We start from the raw sequence: 22,946 nt of genomic DNA on the forward strand, positions 1-22,946 counted from the left end.
CAGCCTTCCACACACTGTCTGCTCAGATCTGGCGTTCCACCTCCCTAGCTCCTCCTCCAACCTCGGTCTCCAACCTTTAACCTTGCCTACCTGGGTAAACACTGACTCCCCTCTTCCTGGGTGGCTCACCTCCTTCTAAGGCTATGAGCCCTGGCACCAACCCCTCAGCCACCCTCCTTCACCCAAGCGCTACAAATGAGAGGAACTAGCCACCTCCACCCCCTTACACCAGACACATGATTTTTCACATTCTGTATCTTAAGCACTAATGACTTAAAGCAAGTCATCATTGTGGTAAATATTTTTATTGCAAGTTTTACCAGAAAAACTTGTATTTTCAGGTCCTTTCTGAGGCATCATTTCATTGGAGCAAGATACGATCATTTTCCTAGGAAAAACCCCACGGGAGATAAGGAATAGAGGTCTCAATTGATAATTTACCATCATCAAGTAATCAAGTGGACACCAGTTCCTTTATACCAGTCTTATTTCAACATCATAGAACAAGTCATAGAAAACTTACAAGTCAGTAACCTTACATCCTTACTCTTCAAAGACAATCATTAAGCTTTACTTAGATGTCTAAGCTTTCTTAGATACGAAAATAAAAATCATTTCAAATAATAGCACTCAAACACCGTGTCTGTTTGTAATGAGATTCAACACTCAACTTTATGCCGTGTATTTTCCAGGTTTTAGCTGTAATAACCCTCACAAGCGTCTCAGGATCTTCATCAGTCTTGTCTGGGGGCTACTGTGCCACGCTGGGCGCCTAAACAGATACAACGTGTTAATGATGCCTGATGAGACTAGGGTCTAGGTGGGTCTCGACCGCTTTAGTGCCGCGAGCTGAGGTCTCCTGCAGCCCACGAGTTGCCCTTGGCTATCCCTGAGCTGGGCCTTTCACTCCATCACTTATGTTCCGAGGCTGATGATTTGATCTTCTGAACAGCTTCCAGAACAGAAGCAGGGTCCACCTTGTCTCCAAATTCCTTCTCCCGGTGCTCAAGGAGAATGCCCTAGGAGAGGAAACAAGAGGCCTGTCAGGCTCGGTTCTGGGTCACCCCAGCTCCCCGGAGGCCCTCTGGCTAAAGGCCGCACACTGCCGCCGGACGGCAGCGTGGGGACGAAGTCAAGTGTCACTGGACACAACAGGGTGATCCATCCCCTCACTGGACACAACAGGGTGATCCATCCCGGAAGGCTCTGGAGCTGCTAGAAGCCTGGAGGGGAACCAGAATGTCTCCAGGCAGAGGTGCAGGTTTAAGAACACTCCAGGTGAAGAGAACAGAGTGAGTGCTCACACGAACAGCCTCAGGGCATGGGAGCAGGGCTCAGGTAACAGTCTCCGCAGGTATCAAATGGCCAACTCCTGGTTTCCTAGGAAACTGGAGGCCACTCACTTCTGATACTTGTTTGGTTCTTTTCTTTTTTTTTGGTGGTGGGGGGAGGGGCTGCACTCAGGGCTTACTTCAGGCCCTCTGGGATAATGCTTGGCAGGGCATGGGCAACCGTATGGGGTTCTGGGGATCAAATCTGGGCTTGCCCTGTGCAAGGCAAGTGCCTTACTCACCCACCCACCCACCCATCCCTCCCCACTTCTGATACCTCGAAGCAAAATTCACCAACACAAAAGAGACCCAGAATATCCTAAAGTGGTAAAAAATAAAATAAGGCCTGGGAGATGGCTCAAAGGGCTGGATACACACGCTTTGCATGCAGGAGCCCCCGGGTTCAATCCTTGGCACCTCATGGTCCCCGGAGCCCACTGACCAGGAGTGGTCCCCACGCACTGCCAGTGGGGCCCCACACAAAACAAGGCAAAGTCTGTCTACAGAATGGCAGGATGACTCTCCCCACGTCCCACTGTCCTGTTCTACAACTCTCGGCAGTGCAAGCACACGCCTCTGAAAGCACGGGTGTTCAGCATCACCGTTTCCAGGGAAATCCCCACTGAGCAATCGTTGGTGTGGGAGGACTGTAAAAACTCTGCCCCCAGGAGCTGGGGAAGGTGAGGCAGGCCCTAAGGCTTGGGCAGCCCAGCCAGCCGCCTCCCAAGGAGGAAAGCAGGGGGAACTCCAGGGAGCACCAACAAACTCAAAGACACGCCTAGCAACCCCAGGTGGGAGCCAGCCGAGCTTGGGGAGTCCGTGAGCCCCAGGTGACTCACGGCAGGCAAGAGAAGGCTGGCAAGGAAGCCGAGCCCTGCCTGGAGGCTGGGGGGAAGGCAGCACCCGGGAGGGCGGGGCTCCTCCCCGTGTGGCGAATGGGAGGCGGCCAGCAGCCCCCTGAGAGGCAACAAGGGAGGCTCAGGCCGGGATTCTGGGACAGGGCACTGCTGGATTCCCGACTCGATGAGCATGGCACCGCGTATTCTGTTGTGGATACGGCCCTTCTCCCGGCACGGGGGTGGGGAGTAATGCCCACAGCCCACACTGGTGGTAAGGAGGACGTGCAATCATGCGTGCGGGCATGGGTAACAGGCTCGTGTTAAACTGGACACCGAGTCACACTAGAGTTAACTGGTAGTGGATGCCAAGAGTTTTTTTTAGGGGGACGACTTTTTGGTGTCTTTTGGGAGGGGGTGTGTCTCCCAAGCAATGATCAGGGGGCTCGGAGCCTCTCCTGGCCATTCTCAGTCAACCTAGGCTGCCACTTTGGTGCCAGGGCCTGAGGACACAGTGCGGCCGGGTGCTGGGGATGACCTGGGCCATCCTGGTGGTGCTGGGGGGCTCCAGAGCCACAGTCAGCGGTGACCAGGTGCCTCCAGGGCTATACCCAGCGACTCTCAGGGAACACACATGGTGCCAGGAACCGAACTGCGGTCAGCCACATGCAAGGCATGCATCTTCGCACCCTGCACTCTTTCTCCCAGCTCAGGTGCCAAGGTTTAAAAGGAAGCGATTAGAAATAATGCTTCAAAGGTAAGGCTGCCTGTCCGCATGAGCCTGTACTCCTGCCCCGCCCCCCGCAGGTGGGGGAAACAAGCGATCATCAACGGTGGAAGCGAGATCTGCCAATGAGAGCAAGACTATCACTCCCGACTCGAGGACGGCCATGGGCTTCCAGGTGCTCCCGCCTTGCCCTGGAGACTGTGTCCTGTGGCCGGCCCTGCACTGTGGGAGGGGCTGGCACGGTCCGAGGATGCCCCCGGCCTTCTGGAATGAAGGAGACTTCCAAGACCGAAGATGCACCATCTCCACGCCCATGTCTCTTGACCCACAGATCCAGACACCCACAGACCCACACGTGGATGCTAGGAATTTACCTGATTTCCTGCTCCCACCACATAGACTCCCCCAAGGATGAAGCCTTCCCCTTCCAGGTTTCCAGAGAAGCCTCCCTTCCGGGCCCGGAAGAAGTTAGACCAGACACCGAGGCGGACAAATCCCATCAGCATCATCTTGCGCTTCTGAGGACCGAAGAACTTTTTCTGTGAGAGAAAGACAGGTCCTGGATGAGCAGTGTGCATGGATGGCTTCCGGGGCTGGGGGGAGGGGTGCGGGGAGGGGGGGTCCCCGTCCCAGCGGGGTGCTCATTCTCTGCAGGTCTGTGTCCTCGGCCCCCACCGCCCCCTGCCCCGCAGCTCCTACCACCACGGGAGATGGAGACCCCGGCCAGGTCCCGCCCTTGAGCCCTGGACAAACCCCACCGTGGGAGGTTGGATCTGCCTCTCTGGACTCTGACCAGAACTCTCTGGGGTGAAGCCCTTCGCTGTGCCCGGGTGAGAGGAGAGGGGCAAGAAACAGGGTCGCAATGCCTAAAGCAACGGGGGCTGATGCTGCCCTCCCGCCCCAACACCCCGCACAGCGCGGGGGAAGCTGAGGTGGGCTTCGAGGCGCTCAGTCAGGAAGGGCTCATGTGAGAGCAGGCCTGGGAGAGCCCCTGCAGGGGAGGCCGAACTCCAGCTCCGGGCCGGGACCTGCCACAGCTGAACGCAGCCCCGCACAGACACCCCAGCCCCAGCCCGGCTACCTGCTCATCCAGGAAGATTTCTCCACTGAAGTAGGGCTGGAAGTCTTTCACCTCCGTCTTCACCTGCTCCTTCACCACTGCGTAGAGGGGCACGCCCAGCTCCTCCAGCTTGGGCTTCAGCGCGGACAGGCCTGCCGCCTCCTGAGGCAGACAGGGGGGATTCAGGGCCACACCGCCTCCCCGCCCCGACACCCCTACCCTGCAACCAAAGTGTGGCCAGTTCTGAGTAGAGGAGCCAGGACCGCAGTCTGGCAGAAACAGAGACGGGCTGAATAGTCAGAAGGACACGAAACCCAATGACAGGCCCCCAAGGTCACATTCACCTTCTCCGTAGTGGGAAGGAGAGCTGAGGCTCCTACAGCACGTGCTCCTGCAATGACACAAACCTCCCCTCCTGGCCAAGGCACTGGCCCCCCTACTCCAGACGGAACCCACCAACAAGGACCTCGTGAATGAAGTCCCCGCTGCAATCATCTTCCTTCCTTCTCCAGCCAAGCCCTAACTGCAACTCGGGGTCTGGTTGGAGCCTTTCTCCCTGACCAGTCCTGCCCGTGGGGCAGCTCCAGGGGGCACACACCCCCTCTCCTCCGCAGCCACATTCTCCACACAGTCAGCCCATGGCCACGGAGTTGCATACGGTCTCTTTCGGTTCCCTAACGTGTCTCCCGGTTAGAGACGAGCTTCTTTCCCTCCTATCTTGGGGTGAGCATGCGGCTGAGTTAACAAGGCACCAGGCGGGAAGGTCTGAAGGCGAAGTTCAGCAACAGAGAGGGGGCGGCCAAGCTCGCCAGTGTGGACACACACGACTCTCAGGATTGTGCACCGCACGGACGAGGGAAAGCCCTGCTGTTAGGGATGAAATCCTTATTCCCAGGAGTGTCAGAATGAAAGGGGGGGAAAAAAATAAAAACAAAAGAGCAAGAAATCTGTGCAAATGCAGCCCACCCGCCACAATACAAACACACTGCCACAGGGTGGCAGCTCCACTGCAAAGGACTGGATTGAGCAGAACCCACGATAAGGCACTTATCAAGGCTGGCGCTGAGCAGCAACCTAGAGTGGGAAAGGCTCCTGGTCTGACGCGTATGCAGGAGCGCATCAGGGAGGGAACCCAGGCCCCGTGCGTGCAAGGCGTGCATACCTCCGTGGAGCCGCAGCCTTGGCTCCTCACTAACTTCTCTGAAAGGTTTTACTCACTTTTCCCGGGCTCTTTACTCTCTGGGTGTGTCAGGGCACAAAGCCCTCAAGTGGAAACTGAGTCACATACTGGGCCACTCAAAATAACTCTTGACTGCCATCATCCAGCCACGCTTGCAAGTTTCCACATAGCACTCTGCCAGGGCAGAGACCAGGGCACTGGAAACTGGCTCTTGGGCCGTTCTGGGAAACGACCTTGGGAAATCAAGTCACAACAGGCTTCTAGGTGGGTGTTTGGAAATGCTGGAAATCGAAGGCCATGGGTCTGGCCTCCTCGGGAGGTCTGACACCCTCTAAAAACACCCCACATGTGGCACTCAAAAACTCGCGAGGAAGTTCTGCTACACGGCAAGGGGGAAATTAAGGCCAGGTTCAGTTGAGGTTGCTACTCATCTGCGCTTAGAGGAGATTATTCTGGATTTATCAGGGTGGTTCCTAACTAGAATTGTAAGGGTCCATATGAACGTGACAGAGAAACGCAGAAGAGTCTGTCGTAGTGACTCAACGAGGAGAAAAAGTTGGCCAACCACTGCTGGTCTTACAAATAGAAAAGGCCTATGGGCTGTCGAGATGGTACCGGGGTTCCGGAGCTTGCCCTGCCTGTGGCTGACCCCAGCTCAATCCCTGGCACAGCCTTCGGTTCACTGAGTCCTGCCAGGAGTGATCCCTGAGCACAGAGCCGGGAGTGAAACGTCAGCACTGGTGGGCATGGCCCAGAAGTAAAACCTCGAGTGGCAGCGCATGCTACCAGCTCCCCGCCAGATGCAATGTCCTCAGAACCTGGGACTTCGGCCACTGCCACCTGCCTAGACACGGACAGACCACATAACTGTGCCTACCCTAGCTTGCCTGTCTTTAAGGCAACGAGGTGGAAGCCAATACCTTGGCTTCCCTCTGAGGGGCCAAGCTGGCGATCACTTTAATTCTGACCAACCCCCTTGCTACTACCACCACCAGCCTGGCCGACTACACTGGGTTACTGACCCACGGACACGCGTTCACAGTGAGGCCACAGTGCTCACATGGGTGGCTTTCTGCACTCTGCCAAGGGCTCCACATAGGTCCTCAAGAGGTAGATAGGTGGGTCCCTTCTGAGATGGCAACTGTGCGCCTTGGTAGGTGCCGCAGCTGAACCCCAGGTAGGGCTGGCCAGGCCCGTTTCAGAACAGCCAGGCACTCCCGTTCAATAAGCCAATTCTTGTGCTGGCCATCACGAACACAGAACTGGACTGAGCCCTGTCCGTGAGCAAGGGGGAGGGCTGTGGGCTGGAGCGACAGTATAGTGGATAGGGTATTTGTCTTGCATGCAGCTGATCTGGGTGCGATGATCCCCAGCACCCGGGTTCCCGAGCTCACCAAGAGTGATCCCTGAGCACAGAGCCAGGAGTATACCCTGAGCATCGTGGGTATGTTCCTAAATCAAAACACTGGAAAGACCATCCAGGATGCCAACAGAAGAGTGAATGGGCTTGGGAGTACCCAAAGGAAGTCAGGTGCCCTGCTCGGCCCAGGATACGTGGAACTGTTAAATAAAGAGGGATCCAGAATGGATCCAAAGAAAAAGCCCAGACCAAACAACAGCGAATGGACCACTACTGATCAAAGGCTAACATGGGCCCACCCGTCTCTGGTCCCTGCGAGGAGAGGGCCCCACCTGCCAGGACTCTGCTCTGCCAGACCCTCGGGGGTACTCACCTCTCGGCAGAGGAAGCAGCCGGGCCTCCGCACAGCCATGATCACGGCTCCGCTCTTCGACCAGAGCTCCTTCGCTTTGAAAGTCTTTGGTGCTGTGGAGAAGCAAAGGGAGCTCCGTTATCTCTGCCCAGCCCAGCCCAGCCCTCAGCAGCTCAGAAATGGCACCAGGCCAGGGAGAGACGTGAAGGTGTTTCACAGGTGAGAAAAAGCGAAGAGAACTCAACCTGCAAGAAAGTCCACCGTGAATGGCACTGTGAATCACGGCGCCGCAATGGAAATGCCAAAGAGCAAAGGGCAAAACACGTTTTTGTTTTGTCTGTGTTGTGTGTATTGTGTGTGTGTGTGTGTGTGTGTGTGTGTGTTTTTGAGGAAAACCAATATGGATTAAGGATCCTAATATATATCGAAGACGACGACCTCACTCACTCCTCAATATAAATCTAACTTGCAAACAAACATGAACATTCCAAACTCAAACATTTCTGGAAAAAAGAAAAAATCACTGTGCTGATTATTCATGAACACTGTAACAATCATGAAGGTGGTTCTTTGGTCACAACCCCCAACTCCTGAAACCATCTTCAGGGGCCAGAGGTAACAGTTCCAAGGAACTACACGCTTTGCTTTCCACATTCAGCCCCGGGCATCGTGTGCCCCACCCCCCAGCCATAGGCGGCTGGTGGCCCCTGACCACTGCTGGCCGTGGTGCCCTGGTAGCTCACAGCACCATTGGGTCCAAGAAAAATTGCATCACCAGGTCCAAGTTCTCAAATGCCAGGGTCTGGCTTTGCACTCAGGAATTACTCCTGGCAGTGCTTGGGGGACCATATGGGATGCTGGGGATCGAACCCGGGTCGGCCGCGTGCAAGGCAAACGCCCTACCCGCTGTGCTATCGCTCCGGCCCCAAGGATTTCTGAAATTTTCAATGTTTAACTTCTTTGTGTTGCTTACCTTTTCCCTCTTCCCAGATAAATTAGCCTTAAAATCTTGAAATGGAACAAAATAAAATATTGCCTTAAACTAGCCTTAAGGATCAGAAGAGAAAGGCAAGGAAGAGCAGCCAAGTTAGCCTGTGACAGTAAACAAAAAGGTGAGTGAAAGGTTGGAGGGCTGGATTTCTAGAGCCTCTTAAATAAAAAGGGAAGTAGAGGCTGGGGAGGGAGATAGTACAGTGATAGGGCTCAAAAAAGAAAAAAAACCAAATGCCAGGGTCATACTGCTGGACCAAGCAGCACTGAGAGAGGTCCGAGGCCCCTCAGCGCTGCTTGGGAAGCCCCCAAAAAAGTCAAAAAGATTTAAGTCAACAAAAATATAATTGTTTTTGTTGCAAAAATATAATTGCAGGGCCAGAAAGATAGTACAGCAGGGAGGGCACTTGTCTTGCATGCAGCCGATCCAGGCTCAATTCCTAATAACTTATATGGTCCCCTGAGCACTGCCAGGAGTAATTCCTGAGTGCAGAGCCAGGAGTAACCCCTGAGCATTACTGGGTGACGGGGTGGGGCACACAGAGCCAGTAGTGATCCAAGGCTACTCCTGGAGCAGTGTTCTGGGGTCACTCTGGGAAGTGTGCAGCGCTGACAGGGAGAGAGCCAGGGCTCTGGCGTGCAAAGGGTGCATTCCAGCCCTCCGACATCTCCCCAGCCCCTCAACAGAGGTTCTTACAAAATACTTTTGACTCTCCATATATTACCAACAGTATTCTCCGGGGGAGGGCAGAGAAGTTGTCTCACAAGGAGATCCTCCCCGGGGGTGGCCCATTAGTGCAGCACGAGCCTGTCTCCGAGGTCAGCCCCGCACCTAGCCCTGTGTCCTGCACCTGCAGGGGGGTCTCCTTCCCAATGCTCTATGTCTCGAGCCACAGGGGCAGGCGGTCAACCGAGCTGCTGTGAGCCCACTGTGCTCACCAGTGTCTGGTAATAAACAGCTAGTGAGGACTGGAGCGATAGCACAGTGGGTAGGGCATTTGCCTTGCATGCGGCTGACCCAGGTTCGATTCCTCTGTCCCTCTTGAAGAGCCTGGCAAGCTACCAAGAGTATCTCACCTGCACAGCAGAGCCTGGTAAGCTACCCGTGGCATATTTGATATGCCAAAAACAGTAACAACAAGTCTCACAATGGAGACGTTACTGGTGCCCACTCGAGCAAACTGATGAACAAGGGGAGGACAGTGGTACAGTGAGGCCTCAACAATATGAGCCACGATTATGTAAGCATTGCTCGGAGGAATGACCCTTGTGGGCCATTACATGAAAAAGAGGGGGTGGGGTGGGTGGGATAAGAATCCCCAGTTCACTGGGACTGGCAAACTCGGAGCCGAGCAAAGCTTGGCAGCTCTTGCAAGGTCTGGTTCCTACCTACGGACCCCTACATGACGCGTCGCACATCCGGCTTCCCAGAGGTCCCCTGGCAGGCCCCTCTCTTACTGGGCAGACAACAAGGGCTTCCCTCTGAGGGGGCAACCTGGGGCCACTACCACAATCAGCATGGCCACCAGCTTAGCAGGCTGCACCACCATGGACACGAGTTCACTTGTGACTTTCTGCACTCTGCCAAGGGCTCCCACAGAGGGTCCCTAAGAGGCAGACACACAGGTCCCTTCTAAGATGGCAATTCTGTGCTTCCCAGGTGCTGCAGCAGAACCCCAGAGAGGGCTGGCCAGGCCTGCTTCTGGGCCAACTGAGACACTGCTTTCAATCAGCAATTTCTTGTGCTGGGCATCAGAAATGCAGCATTAGTCAGGATCTTTCTCGGAATTATCTGTCGTGTTTTCTCCTTCTCCCCCACCTCCCTTTGGTGACCATCTAGAAGCCTGAAATTTTCTCAGAATACTCTAGAATAGTTGCTTTAGGGGAACTATTGCTAAGTACTGCCTGTCATAAATAGCATTAATAAATACCTATCATTATAGGTAGAAGAGACAACAGCAGAAAATGAACAATGCTTCCGATGAGATGCTAAAAGGAAAAAAACACCCTGTACACCAAAATCACAACTACGTGATAATATGCATGCATCAAGAGGGATGTGCGAAAAATAAAAAAAATGACAATGTTTACCCAGTGAAGGAATCATCAGTAATTTTTAAAGTGCTATTAAAATTTTCCTGATGCTGTTCTACTGTTCCCCCCTCCCCACCACACCCCCCAGTAAAAGAGTTATTTTGGAAGGGAGAAAAAAAAAAAAGCCTGCAGAGTCCAGCAGCTTGGAAAAGTACCGGGCCCAGAGGGGCTCACCACTTACTCATCTCTATTGTTTTCAGGTCTATGTCCTCCAGATACTCCAGGGTGGCTTTCTGAGGCTTGGCTAGGAACACGTCGGTGTTGGCCAGGAGCAGGGCCAAGGCAGCAGCCCCCAGGGCCCCGGCACCGATGGACCACATCCCCATGGTGAAGAAACTGGGATCCTGGAGAAAAGACATTTCTGGAGACTGGGAGGAAGGAAGGAGACGTTACTGCTCCCACGAGAAGGCTGCAATCTCATCTCCCGGGCACAGGCTGAGACTGGGCAGTCGTCCAGAAGGCCGGAGGCAAAGGAGGAGGGGCAGCGGCGTCAGAGGTGGGACTGGACAAGGGCCACTAAACCTGCAAGGAGCGCAGCGCACCCGGAGCCCGGCGGGGACGGACACACTTGCAGTTCCGCCCCAGCGCTTACCAGCGAGCGGTGATTAAAAATCAGCTCTCTCAGGCATTTCATTGGCTGGTCCCTCTCCCAAAGCCATGGGTACGACCTCTCGGATCTGAAGTGGCTGTCCATGATGTCCCCTGGGGGCCAGCTACTTCCGCTTCCCTTCCTGGTCAATACATCCCCTTCGCAGTGCAGGTCTTAGCTACTGTCTCTCTGGGGAAGGGGCGGCTTGCTCTCCTGTGCTGGCAGAGTTCTTAGAACACCGCTCATTGTTCTGTTACTCTCGCTTCCTCCTTGGAACCCGGGGTCTTCCTCCCTGAGTACCAGTGTGATTCTGCGTGCGGAGAAAATGCCGTGCACGGGTCTATGTGAGTGGAGGTGTGTGTATCCGTGTGTGTGTGTGTGTGTGTGTGTGTCTATGGAAGTGGGGGTGGATGTCTCGGTGTATGTGTCTATGTCAGTATCTGTGTGTGTCCATCTGAGTGGGTGTGGAAGTTTGTTAGTGTGTGTCTATATGAGTGGGTGTGGACGTCTGACAATGTTTTTCCTTGTGTGTGTGTGTGTGTGTGTGTGTGTGTGAGTAGGTGTGGCTGTCTGGTGTGTCCATGCGAGTGTTTGTGGATGTCTGTGTGTCTATGTGAGTGTCTGTGGATGTCTGTGGGTGTCTCTGTGAACAGGTGTAAGTACCTGTGTATGTGTCTACATGACTGTCTGTCTGTATGAGTGGGTGTGGATGTCTGTGTGTGTGTGGATAGGCATGTCCTATCTAACTCTGTCCCACTCTCCATAGACTCACCTCTCCCCTGCAAACTTGTCAGGGGAAAGGATATCTCCAAAAGGATTAAGCAAAGGTCTGGAAATCTGCCAGTTGTGGCAAAGGGAGTGCAGGAGATGCACAGAGACGGGGGCAGGACTAATGAGATGGTGTGACTTTAGGGAGAGGAAAAAAAAAAGGCTAGACGACATTTGGGCTAGATCTGTATCATCCCAAAGTTCAGATCTGACTTGAGAAAAATATAAGACGGTCAGAGAGATTGAACAAGGGTTAAGGCACTTGCCTTGCACACAACCAAGCTAAGTTCGATCCAAGGCACCAATATGGTCTCCTGAGCTCTGTCAGGAGCGACCCATGAATACAGAGGTAGGAGTAAGCCCTGAGCACTGTCAGATGTGACCCAAACTCCGCCCCCACCCCCAAATAGAAAAGAAATAAAAGGAAAAGAAAGCTTCCCTGGATGGGCGTAACCAGATAAAAACTGCATTGAAATGTTGGCATCTTGCGCACCAGGGCAAAGGGAGAGGGAAAGGGGGAGGCTCGTGGGTGGGGGTGGGGGGTGGGGGGGGCGGTGCTCCCGGGCTGTGCTGGGTTGTGAGGGACTCGGGCTGGGAAGCGGAACTCCTTATAATCGCACCGCTCAAAAGTGGCCTCAGACCGGCAGGCTGGTCCTGGGGAGAAAGCCGCAACCTCCGGCTCTACCTCAGGAGGGAGGACGCCTACGTGCACCGTGATGGACCCCTGCTCGAGAGCACGGCCTGATGCTGCAGAGCCACGTAAGGGGGGCCGGAGGGGAACCACTGCTCGTGGGGGGCAGTGGTGCGAGCGGGCAGAAAAGCGCTGCCCGAACACCCAACCCTGCTCCTTTGGTTCCTTCAGGCTCGGTTTCCAGGAATCTTTCCGGAAGCCCCGCCCACCTGTGCTCCTACCACCCCACCCCCCCAGAAGTGTGTGGTCACCCACCTTGGCCCAGTGCCCAGATTGTCCCCAGGACCCTTTTCCTGTGCTCGGCATGCCGATCTGCACCGGTCATGCCCTCTCCTCTCCGGTGGCTGTTGCTCAGCTGAATCCCTCCCTCCCAGCCCCGGTGGCACCTGGTGGGCTCTCCACACAAGGGACAGAACCGAGCGGTGAAGATGCTGCGGCAAGACTCAGCAGGAGGGAGCCTTCCGTGGGCCGCGTCCCGCGTCCCATCCTCTTACGTGGCAAAGTTATACATAACGGGATTACAGCTCACCCAGCCACTGGGAAAACCACAGCTTCCTCCCACTCTGTAAACAGCGAGCCCCCCTCCACGCTCTCCCCGCCCCCGCCCCCCCAGGGCCCTGATGCACTGGGAAAACCTCCCCGGCCTCATGGCACACGTGTCTGTGTGAGGGGCACAGGGCATGGTCTCACTGCTGATGAGACACTACTCCTGCGTCTGCGTGCGGAGGTCGGCGTACAGCTCCCCCCAACTCTGGTAACACATCTGTGCATTCCAGGAAGCCCGGGGGCCCCAGCTCTCCCTCCATGCCCCCATCTCCGCCACCCCATCCCCGACCACCCTCCTGTATGTTTGTGAGTACAAGGGACTACGATACAACGAGACTCAATACGAATTTCCAAACGGGTACTTAGCACTGCTGCGTTCAAAACAGACATGGCTCTGTGTGTGTGTGTGTGTGTGTGTGTGTGTGTGTGTGTGTGTGTGTGTGTGTGTGTGTGTATGTGTGTGGGGGGAGGGGAGGGAGGAATTGGTGGTAATGCCCCACCCTGAAGGAGACAGAGGCTCAGTACAAAGATAACCCAGCCAGGCGTCCACGTAAGCCACCGGCCAGGGGCGAGTGTGGGCTCTGGAAGGACAGAGGCGAGAGTCCGCTCTATCGGGTCTGAGCAGCCAGGGACGCGCCCAGGAGGAAGGGGTCAAAGAGCTCAGGGAGGGGGCGCCGTAGCAGGCTGGGAAGGGTAGATTAGGCCCAGTGGGATAACCTGGGACCAGGGGGTGGGGATCGGTGCTGCTGGCTCTCTGAGGATGCCAATGTCCCGGGCCCAGAGTGCCCAGGCCCACAGCCTCTCTCCTCTAGGAACCGAGGGACCAAATGTGGGTTTTAAACGCCCCCTGCACCGCCACATTGTTTACCCGCCCCACCCCCATCTCTGGCCACGACGCAGAGAGGGTGGCCAGAGAATCACCCCTTTGTCAGAGGGCAGAGGTCACTGATGCAGCCCTGAGATGAGTGGAGAGTCAGGCCTTCCCACGGACATTCTACTCCCCGTGGGATCTCGAACCCGACTCTCTGCGGGTGGGAGGCGGGCAACACTGGCCCCTGGACACTGGTGTATAGGCCCAGCCTCTCGGTCAAGTCCTGCTAAATGCCAAGGCCACCCCCCTCCCAAGGCCCCTGACACTTCCCGCCAAAGCTGGCTCCGAATCCTGAGTCACAGCAACGGGACCCTAGGGAGGTGGGGGGGGAGGATCCCCATTATCTCAGTGGGACACACATTTCCACAGGGGCTGGGGGGGGAGACCCCAGGCCAGTGCTGGCTTAGAGCACTCGCCTCCCCCGTGGCCCCGGCTGTGCTACACTCAGTTTTACTGAGCCCCGGGGCACCCAGACCCCCAGGGCTCCCGCCCAGGGGCTGCCAACAGTCAGAGCAGCTACCCTGCTGACACCCATCTGGGGGCTGCCGGGGACTAAGGACGGGATCCCTCTGGTCTTAAAATGCTCAAAGAGCATCTTATCCCCGCCCCCTCCCCCCACCCCCTGTCAGCAAGTCCCTTCCAACCCTGCTTCCTCCAGAGGAAATTTCCCCTCCGGCAGATGGCCCTTCTCCGTCCTGCCCTCCAGCCAGGAGCGGGGTCAGCTTCCCTGGGAGCTAACAGCAAGGCTGCTGAGAGCCCGGCCAGCCCCCATGTGACCCAGACGCAGGACTTGGACCCCCGCAGCGCCCCCTCCCAACTCCCCCGTGGGGCTTATCTGATCCCATCCATCCTCCCCCACAGAAGGTGAAGCACCAGAAGCCCACAAACAAGAACAGCTGGGGCGACTCAGAGTGGCGGGGTCTGGGAAGAGCACTGTCTGGGGAGAGGGGCCCAGCAGGGCTCCCGAGGCCAGATTGGATAGGGCCGCCCCTCCCCAGGCCTCATTCTCCCTCCTGTCCCCCAAAGAAGGGGTTGGGCGAGGCGAGCGCTAAGGCTCCTGCGATGCCCCGGCGGCACCCCGCCCTTACAGTCTCTGGCGAGCACTGCACTCTGGACTCTGCACATCGCTGCCGCCTCACGGTGCCGGGACCCTGGTGAACAGCGCCCCCAAACCCGCCCCTCCCCCACCATTCTGTCCCCAAATGCGCGGGGCGGGGGGGGGGGGCAGGAAGCGAAGGAGAGGGACTCACCATCTGCAGTGTCCACACCTCCACCGCTGCTGACAAAGAGTCCAGCCCAGCGGTGAGCGGGCAGCAGTGGGGTGTAGGGGACGGCGGGCGGGAGGCGGGGCCCTGGAGTCCTGCCTATGGCCGGCTGCTGCCTCACCCTGTAGGCAGGACCCGGCCACCCAGAAAACCCTGGGGCCACTCCAGCTGCCAATAATCCATCTCCAGAAAACATCAAAATGGAAAGCTGCCAAGACCACCCCCCTCCCGCCAGCCCCCCGCCTTGCCACAGCCCTTCCGAAGGAAAAAAAAACAAAACGGAGCCAAGTTTGAGTCATCTGCAGTCATGCAGATTATAACATCTGTCAGGTGCCGCCGCCACGCACACATGGGTCACGCATACCAACCCAAGGGGCGCCCAGGAAAAAGTCCCTTCCTCCCCGCGGGCTCTGTGGTCCAGCTGCGCCCCACGCCCGGGAGGCGGCCCCATCACTCACAACCTCTCCCCGGAGATCTTTTCCCCCCCGTCTTCGCCCCCCCGAAGCGGGGGGCGGGGGAAGGACATCTCCCCTCAGTCCTCGAGCCCACTGGGCTCTCCCAAACCTGGCCCTGACTCAGAGCCTCCACCTGGCCCTCTCGGCTGCACAGGCCCTCTCGGTGTGCCCAGGGCTCACCCCAACTTGGGTCACCCTCTTCCCAGAGTCCCCCCCAGCTCAGCGAATGACATGAGCTTTGAGCATCCAGGCCAGACCAACAGAGAGTGGCCAGGAGATGGCTCAGTCTAGAACGCGCCTGGCCTGGGTTCAATCCTCTGCACCCTACATGGCTCTGAGCAACGCTGGGTGCAGCCTGAGAGGCCCCAAAGAACCACTGGGATGGGCCCCCACCCCCTCGGGGCCGGAGCACTGCACCCCCCACGGGGAAGCACGGAGCCCCAAGTCTGAGGCATGGCTGACCTTTGCTCCACCGCCCACTCACAGGACAGTCTTATGAAGACACTCGCTCTGGACCGGGTCTCCAGATCTGTTCCGACAAAGGACCTGAAAGAGTCTAAGAGGCCGTGTGCACTCTTGACATTCAAAGACACGGAAACACATAATAACCACCCACAAGATCTGATGTCTAGGAAGCCGGAGGGCACTGGCTACAGATGTTCGCAGATGTTCGTCCTCCTGCACGAAGTCCGGCCTCCTCTCGCTCCCTCCCCCTCTTTCCTCCCCACCCTCCATTCTTGCCAGTTCAGGAGCTGCCTCTGGGCAGGAATTGCTAAAGTGGGAATGAAACCCAGCCCCAGTGCAGGGTGGGTTCATTCACGCCTGAAACAAGTACAGACAGCCTGCGTGAGACTCTAACCATGGGGGTGCCCCTGCCCAGCCCTGTCCCACCCAGGGAATCCTCCCTCCTCAGAATGAACTGGCCCGAGGCAGCAGGACTAAGGGGATGACGAAGAGCACAGGGCACTGTGAACCTCCCGGCTGGCAGGCCCTAAAAACGGAGGCCAGAGGGGCTGCCTCCCCTCCCTCCACCAGCACCTCCTGCAGCCTCCCCCTTCGCTCAAACTCTTGTGCCTGCCCTCCTCCGGGTAGGAAACGAGGCACGTGCAGCCCAGGGAAGGGACCAGGGAAGGATTCTAGGTCACACTGAGGCGCTGCTCAGTGGCTGTGCCGGGACTCCCACCCCCCAGTCTGTGCTTATGGACATCTGGGGAGAGGGGAGGAAGGTGTGCGCCTGGAGGTGGGATATCGGGGGCTCGGGGTCGAGGAAGTCTAGTACCTGGCCTGAGAGAGGCTGAAAGGGAAACCACTCCTGAACAGGGCCTGGGGAGCCGGTGGCTAGGGAGACCCGGCCCGGCCCCTGCCCAGGGCTTTCCATGCAGAGTCCACACCACAGACTACCCACCCGCTTCCCCGAGTGACCTTGAGAAAGTATATGCTCAGCTGGGCAGCCCTCCTGCCCCTCTCCTCCCCGGAGGAACCAGGTCCTGGACAGCGGGAAGAGGTCTGAAAATACCAGCACTGGCGCCTGGTGATCTGGGTCCCTAGGCCCCAGGAGCCGGAGCCGATACCCGCATCCAGTCCGGTCATTGGTCACCAGCCCCATATGGGCACCAGGCTCTCACCTACTGGCCTCAGTCATCCACGGCCTGCTCTGCTTCTGGAGAAGAATGCCTGCCTGGCCCTGGCCCCGGCCCTTTCACCCGGGAGGCGCCAGATTCAGAAAGTTCAGGACCGTTGCTGCTGAAAGCAGAATGAGAGGACATTATGAGCCTCTGCAGAGGGGGAGGGAGACTTTGGGGGGGTTCTTTCCTCTGAAGGGTGATCCCACGACCTAAAGGGCTGCGCGCTGAGCTCGGAACCCCACGCCTGAGTTCAGTGAGGATGGCCGGGACATCAAGGGGCAACGCCACAAAGGCACACTGGGCACCACCAGGACCCACCTGAACCTGCCCCCAGTTCTGAGGGCAAGCCCCACCTCATCTCTCCGCTACTGGGGCACTGGGACGGGCTGTCAGGAGGCGGAGAGCCAGGGGGAAGGCTGCCAAGCCCCACAGAAGTGAAAGGCTCCATGCTGTCTCGGCAGGGCTCACACTCATTCATTCATTCCATGCACGTCAGCCCGGAGCTGCTTCCCCCAGGACCCTTCCAGCCTCTGCAGCACTGACTCCACATTGCCCCTCTGCTGGCCCCCACACTGCCCTCTGCACCAGAGGCAGCAGAGAAGGCAAAGGGCACCTTCCGGCTGCCATCTTCTGGGCCCAAGGGACAGCTCTTGCCACACAAGTTTTGGCAGCGGCAGGCTTGGGAACCTCTTTGCTCCACATTTTAGGAGGCAAGTTCCCAGCAGGCAAACGCTGCCTGATCTCAGGGAGAGTCAGAGCCTGGGGTTTTCAAGCCCTGTAATTCCAGTCCCAAACAAACTTTCTGAGCACCTTCTAAGTGACACCACCATTTCTAAGACTGTAATCCATAGCATCTTAGCCCCTGGGGAAGGGGGCATAGAGTCTCAATTAAATGGCATATCCTTGTAAAGGAGGGAGATGGGGGAAAAGACAGACTGGGAATGTCTCAAGAGGCTGGACAAGAGAGTCCAGTGGGTAAGGTACTTGCCCTGCAAGCAGCCGACTCGGGTTTTAATCCCCTAGCACCACCACCAGTGACCCCCCTCCCAGCACAGCTGGGGGCGAACTCCTCCCCAAAAGAGTAACTCAAGCACAAAGCAAATTCTACAAGCTCCAAGAATCTAGACGAGGTAGTACTTCTGCATCAGTACAATGGCAATGAGTCCTAAATTACCTTCTAGACAAGTCAGCATCAGAGGATTAAATGTATAGGAGGTGCTTTGTAAACTAAACCACCTCACAAAGGAGATCTTGTTGTTTGCAGATGAGCCAACAATCACTCCTAGAAAGTTGATGCATATCAACTCAGGGAGTCTTGCAAGTGCTTGGGGATACCAATTCTTAGTCCCCCCACCCCCATGGGGTCTGAGTAAGAGCAGCTGAAACAGTACCTGCAGACTCCTGGTCAATTGTGGGAGACCTGTCACTGTCACTGTCACCATCACTGCTAACCTGAAACTCATGGCAGAGAAAAAGACAGAGACTTGCCCAGGTGGCATCAACAGCAACTAGAAGTGGTGGTTTTGTCTCAAGTTAAGTTTGGCATCACCTTTCTCCTTGCTCCCTCTCAGACACTGAGCAAGGTTAGGATATTGACCCATCTGGGCGGCCATGGGGTGATTAGCAGTCAGCAAGTACCTTTAAAGTGGAGCACTGAAGTCATAGGGATCTCCCATTGTAGTCTAGCAGGATGTTTACTGCTTCACTGCGCTCACCGTGTGAGGTTTGCAGTCCCCACTGCCTAAATTAAGCGAACCTTGTTTTTTACCCAGGGGACTGTTGGGGACCTTGGGGTCTTTATTAGAACTGGCGACTCCCCACAGTTTATGTATTTCAAAACTAATTCTAAACAGTCGTTTCCCTTTTTTCAATCATCTGCTAAACTCAAAGGGAAATAAATTCAAACAGAAACAAAGACAAAAAACTGAGGTCCTGAAGCTGCAGAACTACAGCAAGGAGCGGTCTGGTAAGGCTGGAAAGGCCTGAATGTCAGCTCAGATTGTGGACTCCCGGGGGTGCCGTCTCCCTCCCACAGTCTCCCCCCCCACCTGCCCAGCTCTTTCACCTCGTGCCCCGCACCCAGCACGCTTCGTGCTGTTGGTCTTTCCATCGTGCTCGGGCTCTTGCCCATGCTGACGGAGTCCGTGCCGTGTGGGAAAGGCGGGAACGCGGTGCCGCCAGGGTTCTCGACCAGGCTGCAAGCCGTGGTCCTGGGGAGCACGAGGCGAGCACACCACTGAGCCTGGGTGGGCCAGATCACTCGTCCCCGACCCTTCGCGCCCAGCAATTCCGCGCACCTCCCCTGGGGAGCACGCGGGCCCAAGCCGCGGGGGCACAGGGCACAGGCCTGGGTACAGTGTTCGGTGATGCCCCAGTGGGGGCACAAAAGGAAGATCGCTCGCAACTCTTGCGGGTCCAACTGCGGCTCCTGCCAGGTCGGGGCGCGAAGCGTGGACGCGGGGGCGTCGTGGCGGCTGCCAAGCAGGTGCGCGGCCGCGGCGGGCTCGCCGGCAGATGCGCGCGGGACCCCACTCCTCGACCCGACCCGACCCGACGTCTCCGGCACCCGCGCCCCGGCCTCCTTCTGCTCACCTGGCGCTCAGCCTTCGCAGAAGTCGGGGCCTCGCGGAGCGCGCGGACGATCGGGGGCGTCCCTTCCCGCGCGCCTCTGCCCTGGCCCCACGCGCCCCGGGGGTCACCGGGCCCCCAACTCCTCCCCCGCCACCTGGGTTCCCCCGGTGGGCTGGCCCCGCGCCTGCGCAGGTCGGTGCCGGCCCCGCCCCCGCCCCGCCGCGCCACTCCCACGTGACCACGCCCCGCCACTCCCACGTGACCACGCCCCGCCACTCCCCCACGTGATCCGTCCTGGCTCCACCCGCAGCCAGGACTCGGCTGCTCTCCCTGGAGGTTGAGTTCGCGGCCTTCGACCTGCGGCGCCCGCTTGGTGGGGGTGAAGGCTAGGGATGGAATCTGGATCCAGATCGGGTCTGAACGCCTCCCCAACTTTCGTTGCCCGGCAGCAGATTTCTGCTCGCCTAAGGGACGGGGGTTCGGAATCTTTTGGACACGTTTGCATTAGCCCCTTCTGGTTTTAAGAGCAAATCTGAGATTGCCCGTCACCGAAATTCCCATCCCACATTCCCCCGCCCCTCCCCACTTCCCCCGTAGAGTAGAATTCCCATCCCGCAATTCTTTTTCCCCTCCCCCCCAGTTGCGGGCCGTTGAGCAAAAGAAGGCCAGGCGCCTGACTGTCTCATGCCTGTTTGCCCATTTCTTCACTCGGTCATTTCTCAACCGTCCACGCTCTTTAAGCAAAGTAGGCATTGGGAGAACACGTTCTTAGAGACGGAAAGAGTGGATCGCCAAGCCACCACTGAAAATACCGCTAGAACCGTTTGATCAGTCTCAGGGTAGAGGCGAAGCAGCGTCGCCGGCCCCGCTGGCCAGGGTGGCTGCAGCGCCCTCTCAGTTAACCTGAACTGCCAGCGGGGTGCAAAGTCCAAAGGCTTCTCCCATACACTTCCCTGACCCTGCACGGAGGTTTCAGCTTTCTTGTAAGCAGTATGGAACCTACAAAGTCTACTCAAACGCTCTCTTCCTAAGCCAGACTTTGAAGTGTTTTGCTTCAATGCTGGGACCCCTGAACTTGACCCAAGGCCAACATCAAGACGTGAAATGAGAGAGAGAGGTGTTAAGAGCGATCCGAGTGAGTGACAAGGCAGGCTTCTCTTGGAGAATTAAAAGCCTGATAATATTTGGTATAAATTGGTATAATATTTGTGTGGTCTTAAGACAGTATGGGGACCAGAGAGATAGTACGGGAGGTGGGTCATTTGCTTAGGACACAACTGACAGGAGTTCCATTTCCTGCGCCACATAGGGCCCCTGAGTCCCGAATGGGAGTGATCCCTGAGCACAGAGCCCTTAATACTGCCAGGTAAGGTCCCCAAACAAAACAAAATGAAGAAGACAGTTGCCCCCCAGGGGAGAGGGTTATTCTATTCTCTGCATCCTGAAAAAGACCGTTTGGCCAACGAAATGTAAGGTTTCGCGGAAGAAGAGCCACTTTGAACAAAACAGGAAGCCATGTCCTCTGTGTATGTTCCCCAGAGACCCACCACTAATGACAGCATCATTTGGGGGTCAGAAGTAGCGGAATCTTGTGGTGGGAGGCTCCCTGAGGTTTCAGTTGTGATATAAATAGAGATTGCAAACAACCATGAATATATTTACACTTCTGTAACATTCCAAAGAGTAAGACTTCAAAAGCCAGGCTAGATCTGATAGCTAATTAACACACTTCACACTCCCCATTTGTCCAGAAGGCACAGGCTGAACTCATTAAAAAAGCAGTCATCAAACCTGAAGAATCAGTTATGGGCAAGTAGGCACAGGAGAAATTACAAAGCTAAAGAACTGAAAACAAAAAAACACCAATCTGCCCAGTTTTAAAGAGAAAAGTAGTTCTATAATGACAGTAATATGGCCCAAATTTCCAATTTAAAAGGGTAGAAGTTAACATGGTCTTGAAGCTTTGGAACAACATGGAGAATGTAGATGTCACCTTCTTGGTACCTTCTCAGTCCTCCATGAATCCTATAGATGGGCAGCAGACCCAGTGAGCAGGCAGGGGAGGGCAAAGGCTTGTGATTCTTCAGCCCTAGCTGCCACTGACTTCAGCAGGTGCCACTGTTCACTTGACAGTGAACCAAGCCAAGAGCGTTATACATGATTGCCTGTCCCCTTCCCTTCCCCTTTGGTGTTATCATTGTTGCCATATTGGGGAGGAGTTCCTAAGGAGGCGCAAAAAATTGATGTAGGAGTCGCACACTTGGTTGTGGCATGACATGCGGGGGAGGGGGGTTGCGCACTTGTAACCTTTAGAGCTCAGTGGTAGTGCCATTGGGGATCACACTTCGCAAAGTGGTGGTGGGGAGTAGGATGCCTAGGACAGAACCCGTATCCTCATGCCTGTGAGGCAGAACTTTTCCTATGAGCCATAGCTCTGGGGCCCCACAACATGGGGAGAGGGATACTTCCAGCAGCCCTTGGGAGCCTCGCAGTGCTTAAGGACCAGCTAGGCGCTGACATGGTGGTATTTAAGGGCCACTAGAATGACATCTAGTGATGCTTTGTGGGGCCATGGGCTAGAACCCAGGGCTCACATAGCCCAGGCATGTGCTCTATCTTGAGACACATCCCCGTGACTCCATGACTGTTTTTGTTTGGGGGCCTCATCCAATGATGCTCAGGGGTGACTCTGAGTACCCCCTTCTTTCCCACCTCAGGGTTTACTCCTGGTTCTAAGCTCAGGGATTACACCAGGTGGTGCTCCAGGGATCATATAGGATGTCAGGGATCAAAACTGGGTTGGCGGGTTCCAAGGTGAACACCCTACCTGCTCTGGCCCCTGTAAAGATTAAAAAAAAAAAACAACCAAAAACCTGATGGTTCTGCAGTGGGCTTCTGTGCAAAAGTCTGTGAAGCAACTGGCATAAAAGTGAAAGTAAAAAATCTGACTGATCATTACCTCAGACCTGAATTCCCATTGTATGGATCTGTGAAAGTTTAGAAATGTGGAGTCTGGGAATGTGGCTCATTCAATTGCAGTTAGATCCCTGCAATTGTCCCTACAGCACTAGGTGTGATTCCTGGTTTCCCACGTGCAGGCCCAGCTCTTCCACAATCCAAGCATCATGGCCTGGTGCAGGACCTCAGGACTGCAACAAGCACATCCCACACATTGAGAATGACAATAATAGCAACAGAAGGGAGAAGGGAAATGGGACAGGGTGGAGGAAAGCTCTAGAAATGTGTATGAATCATCACAGAATAAAGGTGAACAGATCAGCTCCAAATATCTTCTTCCTTGTCAGTATCACTGTGTTCCATTCTTACTTTTCAGGATCTGAAGAATATGAAGATGCTCCACGTCTACTGTGAGCCTCACAGCAAAGCTGTTAGATTCCTCTCTTGAAGCTCTCATAGACACCAATGATTCAGCAGGTGAATCAATGACAGACTGTGCCTTAAAGGTGGAATCATACTGTCTCCGTATTTAGGAAGAAGAGCTACATGGAGAAGTCTCATGCACCATCACTGATTCCATCCATTGACAATTACTATGCCTGCACTCAGAGAGAAGCTTCCATTTTATGTAACAAACACCAACAACAGATTCCTTTGAGGAGGTCCTGTGGTTTGGT

General features: G+C 56.0%; 1 protein-coding gene across 10 annotated transcripts; it reads right to left on the reverse strand.

Annotated features, from left to right (window-relative positions):
* Positions 1-286: 286 nt before the first annotated feature.
* PRXL2A (peroxiredoxin like 2A) lies at positions 287-19,511 on the reverse strand. 10 transcript variants are annotated; one of them, XM_055119522.1, is made up of 8 exons: positions 19,333-19,511; positions 16,741-16,855; positions 15,578-15,671; positions 10,112-10,274; positions 6,868-6,959; positions 3,976-4,116; positions 3,269-3,433; positions 287-1,019 (listed from the first exon to the last, which is right to left on the reverse strand). In XM_055119522.1, the coding sequence occupies exons 4-8, from the start codon at positions 10,254-10,256 to the stop codon at positions 912-914; spliced, it is 651 nt and encodes a 216-aa protein (XP_054975497.1). In that variant the 5' UTR covers positions 10,257-10,274; positions 15,578-15,671; positions 16,741-16,855; positions 19,333-19,511; the 3' UTR covers positions 287-911. The 10 variants fall into 10 exon arrangements, with proteins under 10 accessions (XP_054975497.1, XP_054975494.1, XP_054975498.1 ...); XM_055119519.1 differs by having other exon boundaries at positions 16,741-16,858; XM_055119523.1 differs by lacking the exon at positions 15,578-15,671 and having other exon boundaries at positions 16,745-16,855.
* Between the last annotated feature and the right edge of the window lie 3,435 nt (positions 19,512-22,946).

This window comes from Sorex araneus, chromosome 11 (genome assembly GCF_027595985.1).
Source record: "Sorex araneus isolate mSorAra2 chromosome 11, mSorAra2.pri, whole genome shotgun sequence".
NCBI lineage: Eukaryota > Metazoa > Chordata > Mammalia > Eulipotyphla > Soricidae > Sorex > Sorex araneus.

What these genes read in the sequence shown, in the direction of transcription:
- PRXL2A (XM_055119516.1), bottom strand. Translation starts at nt 10,289, where the DNA reads ATGTCTTTTCTCCAGGATCCCAGTTTCTTCACCATGGGGATGTGGTCC. An exon ending in CCTGAAAACAATAGAGATGA is followed by an intron (nt 6,960 to 10,111) that starts GTAAGTGGTGAG and finishes GCTTCTCCACAG; the next exon opens with CACCAAAGACTTTCAAAGCG. An exon ending in GCTGCTTCCTCTGCCGAGAG is followed by an intron (nt 4,117 to 6,867) that starts GTGAGTACCCCC and finishes TGTCTGCCTCAG; the next exon opens with GAGGCGGCAGGCCTGTCCGC.